The sequence below is a fragment of the Sturnira hondurensis genome, unplaced genomic scaffold, assembly GCF_014824575.4.
Source record: "Sturnira hondurensis isolate 20B ecotype Veracruz unplaced genomic scaffold, ASM1482457v3 Scaffold0021143, whole genome shotgun sequence".
Taxonomy (NCBI): domain Eukaryota; kingdom Metazoa; phylum Chordata; class Mammalia; order Chiroptera; family Phyllostomidae; genus Sturnira; species Sturnira hondurensis.
This window is the reverse complement of record NW_028093774.1, coordinates 5931114-5943935: the sequence shown is the minus strand read 5'-3', so window position 1 is coordinate 5943935 and position 12822 is coordinate 5931114. Positions and strand designations below refer to the sequence as shown.

The 12822-nt window shown below is 55.6% G+C and overlaps 1 protein-coding gene across 2 annotated transcripts; it reads left to right on the top strand.

Annotated features, from left to right (window-relative positions):
• The first annotated feature begins 2210 nt into the window (after window positions 1–2210).
• Window positions 2211–11865, top strand: SERPINA5 (serpin family A member 5). Of its 2 annotated transcripts, none has more exons than XM_037031391.1 (5): window positions 2211–2318; window positions 7108–7748; window positions 9438–9708; window positions 10079–10226; window positions 10810–11865. In XM_037031391.1, exons 2-5 carry the CDS (start codon window positions 7124–7126, stop codon window positions 10996–10998), a joined length of 1233 nt encoding a protein of 410 aa, XP_036887286.1. In that variant the 5' UTR covers window positions 2211–2318; window positions 7108–7123; the 3' UTR covers window positions 10999–11865. The 2 variants fall into 2 exon arrangements, with proteins under 2 accessions (XP_036887286.1, XP_036887284.1); XM_037031389.1 differs by lacking the exon at window positions 2211–2318 and adding an exon at window positions 6332–6435.
• The last annotated feature ends 957 nt before the right edge of the window (window positions 11866–12822 follow it).

Below are 12822 nucleotides of genomic sequence, written 5' to 3'. Positions count from 1 at the left end.
TATATGCCCCCCTCATGTTCACTGGAGCATTATTTAAAATAGCCAAGATGTGGAAACAACCCAAGTGTCCATCAATAGACACGTGGATAAAAAGGCCATGGTACAGATATTCAATGGAATATTACTTAGTCATTAAAAAGAATGAAAGCTTACCATTTGCAACAGCATGGATGGACCTAGAGGGTCATAGGCTAAGTGAAATAAGTCAGTGAGGAAAAGACAAAGACCATATGATTTCACTTATAGGTGGAATCCAAAGAGCAATATAAACAGACAAACAAACAGACAGACACAGTCATAGAAGCAGAGAACAGATTGACAGTTTCCAGAGAGGGGTGCTGGGGGGCTGGGTGAAAAAGGTGAAGGGACTGAGGAGCGCAGGTTGGTAGTCACAGAACAGTCATGGGGGTGCAAGGTACAGCACAGGGAACACAGTGACGTTGTGACGACTGTGCTCAGTGCCAGGGGCATACTGTAGATATTGGGGCGTACTAAGAGATGTGCTGCACACCTGAAACCAACATGAAATAATTAAAAAAGAAAGAAAGAAACCAGACTCAGCAAGAATCTTTTACCCTTTCCCCCTTTCCTGCCTGAGATTCAGACAGAGAAACCTGCTTCTGGAAGAAGCCCATGACCTTCTCCTAATTTGAATTGAGTGTGGAAGGGGGAGGGCTTCAGGCAGGGCCTTCGAGCTAGACACCGCCATGTCCCGTGGTTTCTGCGCCATCCCACCGTCCATTCTCACTTCTGGAATCTAACATCCCTCCTTTGTCCATAATGCCACACATACCCAATGTTGCCCCAGGGTCTCTGGGATCTTCACACTTCCATGAGTTCCCCATGCACACGTAGTAAAACTTAATTTTCTCCCATTAGTCTGGAAAGGTCTCCCTTCCCTGTGTCAGGAAGGCTGCCTGCCTAGCCCCTTCTCCCAAGAGTTCCTGGGCCTTTATGGGCAAATGGGGGTGGATGTGGGGTGTCACCAAAAAGGCTGTAGCCACCCCCTTAAATGCCACCTTTGGCTAAAGACAAAAGAAGACGTTGGAGGGAGGGAAGTCCCTTATGGGTGAGGCCTGGGAAAAGCACAGTGACCGTTCTGCCCTTCGAAGACCGCACCTCCTCCGCGGCCGGTGAGGGCAGGCTGGACGCTCTCACAGGTGGAGGCTTCTCTCACAAAGGTGGGTGGCCTTTTGTTACCCTGGGTAAGTAGTTATTAATAGGGAAGAGAGCAAAGGGAGTGAGACATTGAGCTTAATGAACTGGGGAGCAGGAGCCTGTTTGCCTCACCAGGAGGCTGCAGCTCCACACCCCAGGAAGTCAGAGCATCACTCTGCCAGGGGGGTTAACCCTCTCCCCTCCCCCCACCCAAACTCGACTGACTGCCAAGGGGGGAGGCAAGCACATGCACAAGAGAAGTCAAAATGGCACAGCGGGAGGAGCTTGACCACACAGGCCTGCCAGTCTAACTAGGGGGTGGACACATCAAAAGCTCACGAAAGCTCGGAAAGTTGATTGGTTATTTTAAAAAGCCCCTGATCCGTCCCAAACCCAACCTAATATAATCCCAGGGGAACAAAGGAGCGTGATCTCTCTCTCCTTCTCTCCCCCCCCCCCCCGCCCCGAGTGACTCGTGCTTGTCCTGTTTGTTCTTGCACTGTCTCTCGCCCGGGAGCAAATACAACCATGTGTGTCCACCGGCTGTGGGCCTGTGAAAGGTGGCGTGGGCTCCTCGGGCTCAGCTTTAACAGGAAGCAGAGACTCGGTGCACTGGCTTTTGCTGTGGCCTCGCTGAGGACAAGGTTGGACTTTTCCACAGAGACGGGACGCTGGAAACCCAGGGGCAGATTTCCACCTGAATAAACCTTGCCACACCACAGTCTCTCTTGTGTGGTCCCGTGAAATACTTTTCCTGAGGTCTTGTGGAAGAGGCCCACCGGCAACACTTACAAACTGGGTTTGAGAGCTTCTCCCCTGTGGTCTGTTTCTTAAAATTAGCCAAACTAAAACAATCAATGTCCCCAAAGAGGCATATTACAGGGTGGCAAGCTCTGCTCCCCTTCAGGGACGTGCAGGGCTGTGGGTGGTGACCCTGGTCAGAGCTCTGGTGGCTTTGCCAGAAACCTGACTGCTGGCGGGAGGCCCCGGGGCAGGACAGGACAGAGCAGGGCCGGTGGGCGGGGCCACGGTGGGGCGGAGTCACGGCCGGGCTGCTGCGGACAGTGACAAGTGCTGGCTCCAGTCCAGCCAGCTCTCCGCGCGGTCCAGATCCCACAGCCTGTCGCCTCCTCCGTGTGCACCCTCGGCCACGGGACAGAGTAAGTGCGGGCACTGCACACCGAGGGGCCAAGGGACGTGTGAGGAGGGTGAAGAAGTGGACTCTGGAGGTAGGGCGTTTGGAGGGCTAAAACGCGTCGGAGGGGTCCCAGAGAGAGCAGGAAAAGCTCACCCCCGTGCTGGGGAAGGACTCGGGCCTCTCAGGCAGCAGAGGTGACCTTGGGCACCACGTGAACTCTGGCCGAGCTTCAGGTTCTTTTCAGGTACGATGGGACTTACCCCACCATCAATTACAAGGATGTCTGTCCCCAGGCATGATTTTTATCCCAGGGCACATCTGGCCACAAGTGGAGATGTTTAGTTGTCACAACCGGGGGTGGGGGGCGGCGGCTGCTGTTGGCATCCAGTGAGTGGGGACCGAGGAGGCTGCTCAACATCCTACAGTTTGCAGGACAGCACCTTGACCCCCCCCACCCACACCCACCACCACGATGAAGAATGATTCACTTCCAACAAATGCCACCAGGGCTGAGGTTGAGAGACTCTGAAATGAGGCAGTGGAGACATGTGTGGGGTGCACAGGCGGTGCTCAGTAAATCCAAGCTTGTCTGTGCCTGGAATCTCTAACCTTTCCAAAGCAGGAAAAATAATCAAATGTTATTATCTGGTTCCCTGATATAAGGCCGCTCTGCCGGGAGGCTGCCCCCCAGCTCGTGCTCGGCCTGGTGGCCATTGGTTAAGTAAACAAAACCGAGGCCTATGTCCAGTTTTTCTGCAGATGGGGCTGTTGGCAAGAAAGGTCACAGTAAAAGGGGAACTGTTCCCCAGGGCAGGAGGGAGCTGGGGGGGGGCGATGGGGGGGGCGATGGGCGGCAGTGGTGATGGTGTTGTGGGGGTACGCTTCTCACCGACCTCCACAAGCCGTACACATTAAAGATGTAAGGGAGTCCTACCTTCATGGGGTGGTTTTCAAAAAGGAAAAAGAAAGAAAACGGGAGCCGAGCAGTGGTGGGGGAGTTGTTCAAGGTCACCTGGCAAGTGAGCCCCGAGGCCACAGCTGCTCAGCTGCAGATGCCCAGCCTGACTGCTTTTTACCACTTGTGGTGTCTGGGGTGTGGCCTGATACCTCTGAATCACAAAGAACGAGACGGGTTCATTCATTCACTCACTCATTCATTCATGGCACAGAGGTGCGCCCCCCTCCCCCCTCCCCCCCGCCCCCGTCAGCCCATGCCTGCTGTGCGCACATTGGCTAGGGGCGGGGATCGGTGGGAACGAAACAGGCCAACTGCAGGTGCACGTGCAACCGCACTTATGTTGTCCCCTGAGAGATAAGGGGAGCAGTGAACAGGCCCGAGACCTCTGGAGAAGCTGGCCCTGGTGAGGAAGGCGGAGAGAGGTCTCCTTCGGAGCGCAGAACGCGCAAGGGCCCGGGATGGGCTCGCCGTGTCCGAGGCAGTAAATAAAGAAGCGTGTCCGGAGGGCACACGTGTCTGAGGGCAGAGCAGGTCAAGCTGAGGCTGGGGACAGCTGGGCAGAGCCAGACTGCGTGGGGCCACCGCACAGAAATTTAATGGGAATTAAATTTCACCCCAAATGAATGGGCAGCAATGATTCTCTTAGGCAGGGGAGTACAGTGACCTTGGTTTTGATGGAAGGAGATTCAGATGCCGTGTAGAATGGCTCGTGGGGACAGGAAAAGTGGGGTGGGCCAGGTAAAAAACAGAAGGGGCTTCCATGAAGAGGGTGGCGGGGACAATGGGGAGCAGCAGGCAGGTTTAAGACACCTTTCGGAGCTGGAAACCGACGAGGCTTGCTGGTGGTCTGCAGATGGGAGGGGGTTTTCGAAGTTCTCCAGATCACCGCTCTCAGGGGGTCTAGGCCCTTGCCCTGGGCCTTTAGGATCCAAGGGAAGCTGGGGTTCTCTCCTTCCCTGTCTGCCTGGGGTCCATTACCTTCGGTAGTCAGCAGATCACAGGTGGTCTCTTCTCAGTCCCACATTGCCAGCAGCTGAGGCCAAAAGGGACTTGGGCAGGACTTTTTGCCTACCACTTGGAATAAAAGCCAGCAGATTTGGGGGCCATGGACACTGAGGGATAGGTGGGTGAGCTGCCCAGGGTCTGCCCACCTCCAGCTGCCTCAGGTCACCATGGCCTGGGATGTCACGGAGCTGGGCTACTCTGCCCTCTCTCTGACAGGCAGAAGCATCTCTTTGGAAACACCAGCATCAGGTGCCCAGGGGGAAGTCCGCCAGGCCTGGCTCTGCCAGTGCTGTGGGTGCCAGCCTCCTGAGTGCCAGGCTCACCGGGCCTGGAGCGGCTTATCCCCTGCTCAAGGCTGGCACAAAGCTGTCAGAACTGCGGACTTCCACCAGAGGCCCAGAGCGTGACAGCAAAGCCTGGGCCCTGAAACTAGGAAACTGAAATGAGTTCCCTGAGAACTCCCTGTTCTGGAGAAAGGACCTCTCTGACCCTCTGTTTCCTCTTCTGTACAATTTGATCACGCTACCAGCTCACGTTGTTGTGGATGAGCTAATACAGGTGAGCAGTTGGGGAGACACCCGGGGGTATGCCCCAGGAGCTACGGGGGCAGGGACGTGTGTCAAGTGTCGTTCCTCAGGGACATGAAGGGACAAATCAGAGGAATCTGAATTACAGTCCAGTGCCATCACTCCCTGGCTGGGACAAGCAAGTCCATTTTGCTGGGCCTTAGTTTATTCACCTGTAAAATGAGGTTAACAATGCTTACTTTTGATGAAGATGAAATGCAGTAATATTTATAGAGTGTCTTAAAAAGTTCTGGATATAGTGGCTTTAATAAAAGAAAGGGAGTGGACCCAAATAGGACGAGATGTCTGGGTCCCAAACCTGCAGCCAGGGGAGCCTGAGGCGGGGGCTCTCCAAGGAGACCCTGTTCTTCAGGGAGAGCCAGTGGGCACTTGGCAGGTGGGGACAATGGTGGGGAGGAGGGTTACTGGCTGCCACAATGACAGATCTCCCGCTGCTTAGGAACAAACTGAGGCCAGAGAGGGGGCGGGCCAGGCCCAAGGTCACCAGCTGGGGGGGCGGGGGATGAGAAGCCAGAACTTTCACTCCCATTCCATCCAAGCAGGAAACTCCCTCTGCAGCTGTAGCTTTTGTTTGAAAGCCTTCCTTGTGGGGTGCTGACCGGCTCAGCGCTAATCAGCAGGGGTGGGGGCGTTGAGCTGAACTCTTTCTTCCGCAGACACCTGCTACATTGATCATCCCACACTTGGCAGGGGAGGCCACTCTTGGGAAGGGACAGGGAGTGTCAGCATGGGAAGGTCAGACCGTATTTCTGAATTATCTGCAGATTAGGGGCTGTCCTTGCCCGAATGCCTAGCATGCAGAATCAGGAGGCTGTGACGCAGCAATGGAGGACCGGGGGTCTGGGGAGGAGGAACTAGGGGTCCGGGAGGAGGGTTAGGGGTCTGGGGAAGCCAAATGGTAAGGCATTTTAGAGTGAGGGCTTAGAAAGTCAGAACTGGGTCTGAGCCCAAGATTTGCCACTGTTAGCAAGAGACTCAACCTCTCTGAGCCTCGGATTGCCCATCCGTAAAATGGGACTAGTGGTAGACCCTCTCTCTGGGGGTGGGGGTGAGGCTGAAGGAGTTGACGTATGTGAGGACCATGTGGCTTCTGACAGTGGGTGCGGGCCTTGCTCCTGGCCCCGCACAGTGTGGTGATTGCATTCTGGGTAGTCCTCGGTTCTGCGGACAGAACATTCTAAATGTGCCTCCTTTGTGAGCTCAGACGCAATTTGGAGGCGAGGGCCTGTCCGTGTGACTCAGTTTGGCTCAAGGACAGGACTGCAGCCCCGTTCGGCCGGACTCCCAAGCTCACTGGATTTCTATGCCCCCCTCCACTTTCCTCTCCCCACCCCTCAACCTCACCAGAAGGGGGCCATTCTGCAAGTGAAATCCACTGCAGCTGTTGGGGGGCCTTTGGAGTTTGGTTTTGCGTGAGACACAGGACTCTGGCAGCGCCCACTCTGAGGCTGGGGGCCTGATGGCGTGGTGTCCGTGGGCGGTCGGGGGCGGGCTCCCGGCTGAGGGGAAGTCACCTGCGTCAGGAGTCAGTCAGACCCACGGCAACTCGGGAATCATCTGCTCCACTGCTGCCAGGCTCACATGAGAGTGTGTGTGTGAAAGTGTGTCCCCCATGGCCTTGCCCAGGCAACGGGGTCTCAGGTGGGGCTCTGGCCAGACGCTGCCACACCGACAGCTCACAGTCCTAGAGCACCAGGTCTGTGCTGGGTCTTCACTTCTGTGCACTCACTCAAGGAGAAGGGGACTGACTGGTGTCCGGGTGCACACTGATGACTCTCAGGAGCCTGGCACCCAGGCAGTTACATAGTAGGTGCTCACAAAATAGCCATGGCATGAATGGATCCAGGTGCGCTGCAAGCCCCTTGGGGGGTGGTTGGTCTGAGGAGAACCAGGAGGCCTTGCACCCCAATGAAGGGAGGGTTAGAGGTCACGTACGGAAGCAGACTGCTGGCTCTCCGGGAGCCTCAGAGACTCGGACCAGGCAGGACACAGGAGAATCTCTGCCCCCAGGTCCCCTCGCCCTGTGGTGTGTCCCTTGATGTGCAGGACAGGAGAAGAGTCTTGCCCTGGTGGCCAGGCCCCGCCTCGGGGCCACACCCCTCCGCCTTCTTCCTCTCCCTGCTAAGTCCTCTCTGGTGCTGCTCCTCGGGTGGTGGCGGTTCGCTGGGAGGTCAGCCTTGCACACTTCCTCCCCATCTTTCCTCCGAGAAGCCCCGCGGGCCGCACAGCCCCCTGAGCACTTCTCCCCCCTCCCCTTCCAGAACCAGAGGCAGCGCCATGCAGCTGTGCCTCCTCTTCTGCCTGGTGCTGCTCAGCCTGCAGGTGGCCAGCCTCCCCCGCCGCCACCGCACCTGGAGGACGAAGAAGAGAGTCAGGGAGCTGCCGGGCGTCAGCACAGCAGCCCCTGGTAACCAGAACTTCACCTTTGACCTCTACAGGGCCTTGGCCGCAGCCGGCCCCAACCAGAACATCTTCTTCTCTCCTCTGAGCATCTCCACGTCCCTGGCCCTGGTCTCCCTGGGGGCTCAGTCTGACACAAAGACACAGATCTTGGAGGGTCTGGGCCTCCCTGTCCAGGGGGGCCCGGAGGAGGAGGAGGCACTCCACAGCAGCTTCCGCCAGCTGCTTCAGACGCTCCGCCAGCCCAGAGAGGACCTCCAGCTGGGCCTTGGCACCGCCCTATTCATCCTGCCCACCGTGCACATCCAGGACACCTTCCTGAGCACCGCGAGGACACTGTACCTGGCAGACACCTTTCCCACCAACTTCAGGGACCCTGAAGCCGCCAAGAAGCAGATCAATGATTATGTGGCCAAGCAGACGAAAGGCAAGATCGTGGACTTGGTTAAGGACCTCGACAGCTCTGAGATCATGGTTATGGTGAATTACATTTTCTTCAAAGGTAAGACCCTTGAGCTTGAACCTGAACTTCCTCTTTCTTTTCAGCTGCTTTTGTTAAAAGAAGACCCAATTCCTGCACCCACGAAGGCATGGGAGTAGATTTAGTCGTTTCTGGTGCGTGTTGATAGAGTGAAGCCAACAGCAGCTGGGGGTAAGAGGGTACCTCCTCACTGTGTGTGCGGGCGTTCCTAGCCCCAGTGCAGACTCCTCTGTTGGGGAAGGGCTGCTTCCTGTCTTTGGGCCCCTGGGGCGTCTGAAGTCGCCGCTTCCACACAGGTTCTCCAGCATGAGTTGCTCGTGGCCACTGGGGCACATGGCTACTGACACCGTGGCTTCTTGGGGTAGGACTTCGGGCCTTAGCAGGGACTTCTCAGGCATTCCCCAGGCCACGCCCTTACCCCAGGCCCTCCACATCCCAGGGGCTGTTTCCTTAGCCAAGAAATCCCCAGTCAGGAGCCTGTTCCTCTGAAAAGTGTTCTCTCCCCTCCTCGAGGGCTCACCCCCGCCTTTAGCTTCCTACCATTTCTTACAAATATCTCCCCCATCTCGGCTGCCACTCTGCCTCCAAAGCAGGGACTCAGCCAGTGCGACTCGAGAATCCTTACAACGTGCGGTACCTGACTATTCAGTCAGGGGCACGGACCTCTTTTCTTCTGGATTGTCGAATTTCTTGAAAAATGACAATAGCCAATACGACAATAACCGTCCAGTGTAAATGAATCAAAATGACACCTTTTTACTTGTCAGATTTACCGAAAACTCTGCCTTGGTGTGCCGCAGAATGTGAGCGATCGGTTTATGTGTGCCGCGGGATGAGAAGGGTTGGAGATTGCTGTGCTGACAGCTGAGCCCTCAGTGCTCCCTCCATGCGGGGCCTGGCTGAGGGTGGGAGGGAGTAGAGGAAGGGGGGAGAGGGGGAGAGGGAAGGGAAGGGGAGGGTGGAGTGGGGAGAAGAGAGAGAAGGGGGAGGGGGAGAGAAAGGGAGAAAAACAATTAAATGTTAACCGCCCACCCCTCTTCCTACGCTCACAGAGAGCAAGTATCAGGCTTGGGTTCTAGGATTCCTTGTCCCTGGCCTGGGGCTATAGCCTTACACCAGGCTGTGGAGGACAGGTGTGAACTGAGCTGAGTCGGCCTTTGGTGGGATCTGTATTTGATAATTATGAAGAAGGTGGAGATAATTACTTGCATCACTCTGATCAAAAAATCCCACAGGGAGAGACAGAGCAGGATACATAACTGAGGATTTTCCCGTAGGAAAAATCTCGTATTTCCGCAAACCTGACCAACCTTTCTTCATAACGGAGATCAAAGTCCAATACTGGGAAAAGAGTGAAAGACAGACTGACTCTCCCAGATACAGTGTAGCTTTACTGGCCGTCAGTGTTTTTCACCCTCCCCACGGGGTTATTTGGCCTTTGGTTTTATCAGGGAATCACACAAACACACGGGGTCTCTGCAGATGTGAAAACCAAGCTCCCTGTCTTGCAAATGTTGCAGAAGCCCCGCAAAATGTTCAAGTGTGTTCCCCCTGGAATTGTAAAGGGGTCCCAGTGGTTCAACCCTCACCACCACCAGTGAGAGTGCTCTAAAAGGGGGTGATCTTTGTTGAGTAGGGTTGTGGTCTCCCCTTTTTCCATTGGCAGCTGAGAATCTCTCATTTCTTGTCCATGTTTACTTTTTTCTTTAGCTAAGTGGGAGACCAGCTTCGACCACAAAAGCACCCAAATGCAGGACTTCCACGTGACCTCAGAGACGGTGGTGCAGGTGCCCATGATGAGACAAGAGGATGAGTATTACTACCTCCTGGACCGAAACCTCTACTGCAGGGTTGTGGGCGTCCCCTATCGAGGGAACGCCACTGCGCTCTTCGTTCTCCCCAACGAGGGCAGGATGGAGCAGGTGGAGGCTGGGCTGAACCAGGACACACTGAGGAAGTGGCTCAAGAGGCTCACAAAGAGGTATTCTCAGGCCACGCTGGAACCAGCCTAACCCTACACACCTCTGGTGAGACACATGTCTCCTTAGGCCACAGAGCCATGGCGGGAAGGGCTCACCCAGCCCAGGAGCTGCCTCCCAGCCCAGAGGCATCAGCGGAAGTCCCAGAGCCCCTGGGCCTGGCCCAGCTGCAGGGACTGGGGCTGGAAGCCTGCTTTCCCGGTGGTGCCCTCAGAGTGTGCCGTGGTCTCTGGGGTAGCCCAGGTTCAAGTCCAGAGTGCTATGGGCTCTGCTCCAGGCAGGAGCTGGAGGGTCATTAGGAAGGGAGATGACGGGAATATGAGTAGTGGTCCAATGCTCTAAAGGTGTCTAAGAAAAGCCTTCCATTTTTAGAAGGCTCCAGCTTCACCTTCCGAAGTTCTCCATGGAGGGCTCCTATCAGCTGGAGGAAGTCCTCCCCAAGCTAGGGATCAGGGACATCTTCACCTCGCAAGCTGACCTGAGCGGACTCTCCAACCATTCCAACATCTATGTGTCTGAGGTGAGCCCATTCTGTTCTTTTCCCTTGTGTTCCGCTCCATCCGTGCCCTCCTATCCGATTCTGTCCTATTCTATCCTACCCTATTCTATTCTAATTTGTTCTATTCCCTTCCATGGAATGGAATGGGACATGGGTTCCAATCTTTCTCTTTTTCCTCTTATTCTTCACAATGCAAAGGCTTCCCTTTGTGTCCTATTCCTTTGTGCAATGAGAAGTCGTGTCTAGCAGTGCCTCGGGGGAAGGAGCCCTGTATTAAGCAATCAAAACTGAAAATCAGGTAGTAACTCCTTCACTCGCCAGCTGTGTGACCTCCAATAATGCTTTGACCTCTCTGAGCCTCCTTTTGTTCTATGCAATCAGAGGGCCGCGCCGTCACCGTGAGAGCCATGTGAATTCAATGACAGACACACGTGCTCCTGTGCCTGCCGCACGGCCGCTGCACAGTCCTGGCGTTCCCCGCCTGCTTCGAGGCTCGGCTGCACAGAGACCCTGACAGCGACCCCAGGGGCAGAAGGGTTGCCACCGCCTGTGACGGCATTCCCCACCCCCGGTGACCTGGCGGTGCCCGGTGTCTCCCCTGCAGATGGTGCACAAAGCCGTAGTGGAGGTGGACGAGTCAGGAACCAAAGCAGCCGCGGCCACGGCGATGGTGTTTGCGTTCCGGTCGGCCCGCATAGGCGCTCAGGTGGTAGTGTTCGACAGGCCCTTCCTAATGATGGTTGTGGAGAACACTGAGAACATCCTCTTCCTGGGCAGAGTGACCCGCCCCTGAGGCGGGGTTTCTCCCGACAGGTCACAGGCCTCCTCAATGGATGAAGTGGGTGTATGCTGGCCTTCGGTCTGCTGAGAGCTAGTGATTTACACAGATGCAGTTGGCTAGTGAGACTTCCTCAAAGAGTAACAGTAATCTCGATACACTGATGATTGCTTCTTTTCACCCAATCTCAAGGCACAGGTGCCATGGAGAATCCTAGAGAACAGTTGGTCTTGCCCTCACCCTTCGTCAGTGGAGACAAGCTCTGAGGCCCAGAGAGTTTGCTTGACTTGCCCAAGGTCCCATAGCACATTAGTGGTGGAAAGGAGCCTGCAACCCGGGCCCCTGTTCCCAGCCCAGTGCCACACAGAGCTCTGTAGGAAGGTTGCCCCGGTAGACATTTCCACCAGCTCGTGGACGTCCAAGCCTCGTCCCCCACTTACCAGCGACACCAGCTATCTGTGTGTTACGGTTTCGAAAGAACACCAGAATGGAAGTCTGGAATGGGGCTTCTGTCCCAGCCAAGCAGCTGTGTGACACTGGGATAATTCTGCCCCTCTCTGGACTCTGGTTTCTCCATGTATGCATTGAAGGATCAGGTCAAGGCTGGAAGGATCCTTGAAACCGTACGAGAAGGCTGGGGTGTTACTGCCAGTCACAGTTGATGTCGATCCATCTGAGTGCCACTCAGCCTTTCAGAAAAGCAAGCGGACAGTGAGATGGAAATGGCCTGTCACAGGGCTGTTCCATCCTGTGGATGAAGTTACAGCCTCGTGGGCTTGGGTGGTGGTGGGGGACTGGAGGCCTGTTGGAAACAGTAGAGCATCATTTGAAGATACTGCCGAACTTTAGTGTCAGCCATAACAATAAAGTGTTTTGCAAGCACTGGGTGTCGTTGTCCTTAGGGAAGTGGCTCTGAGAATGGTGACATTGATAGCGACCATGTTCCAGGCTAGGTGCTAGGCACTTCCGCTGGACTGTGTTACTGCCCTTCACAAGATCTTCTAGGAAGCAGGTGCTATTATTCCCATTTTACAGATGGGGAAGGTGAAGCTTGCAGAGAGCAGGCGGCTTCCCCAGTCACACAGCTCCTGAGGGACAGAGGCAGGGTTTGACTCCGGACCCGCAGAGTTAGCTCTGTGCTGGGCTGCAGAGGGGACAGGACCAGGAAGCCAATGCCTGGGTTGGGCACCTTCTCCTTAGCTGCCTTACGGTCAGAGAGGCTCACTCCCTTTTACAAAACCCCACATGTTTTTCTCTCCAATGGGATCAGGTACTCTAAAGAGGCTTCAGTGAACGAATAAGCAAATGAGCCCTTCACTCAGTCTCAAACGGGCCCCTAACCAGCTGCCCCCAACTCTGAGCCCTGAAGGTCTGCCCACCCTGCCACCATGCATGGGTCCTGGGCCTGCTTTCCACGAGGTTGCTTGTACTACTCTGGGCCCAGAGTCTGGACTGTACCATGGAAGGGTGCCCCTTAGAACTAACAAGATTAGAACCCCAAGATTTGACCACTCCCAGAAGTACTAAGCACCTACTATGTGCCAGCCCGAGAGGACACTTGGCACCTGTGATCTACCTCATTAGTCCCCGAACCACCCTGCGGGGCTTATCACTTTCATCCACTTTATAGAAACAAACCTAAGTGCTTGCCCTGAGCCCCACAGCGTGACGATGACCGTCCCTGGCTCTGGGACCCGGCTGGCATGTGTTGACTGGTGGCAGAGCAGATGGCTACATCCTGACCCAGACAGTTGGTCTGCATCAGTGCTTCGAGCTCAGGACAGCGTTCAGGGGTTGGGTGTCCTAATGGGGTCAGACCCGCTCCTGTGCGCCTTCCCC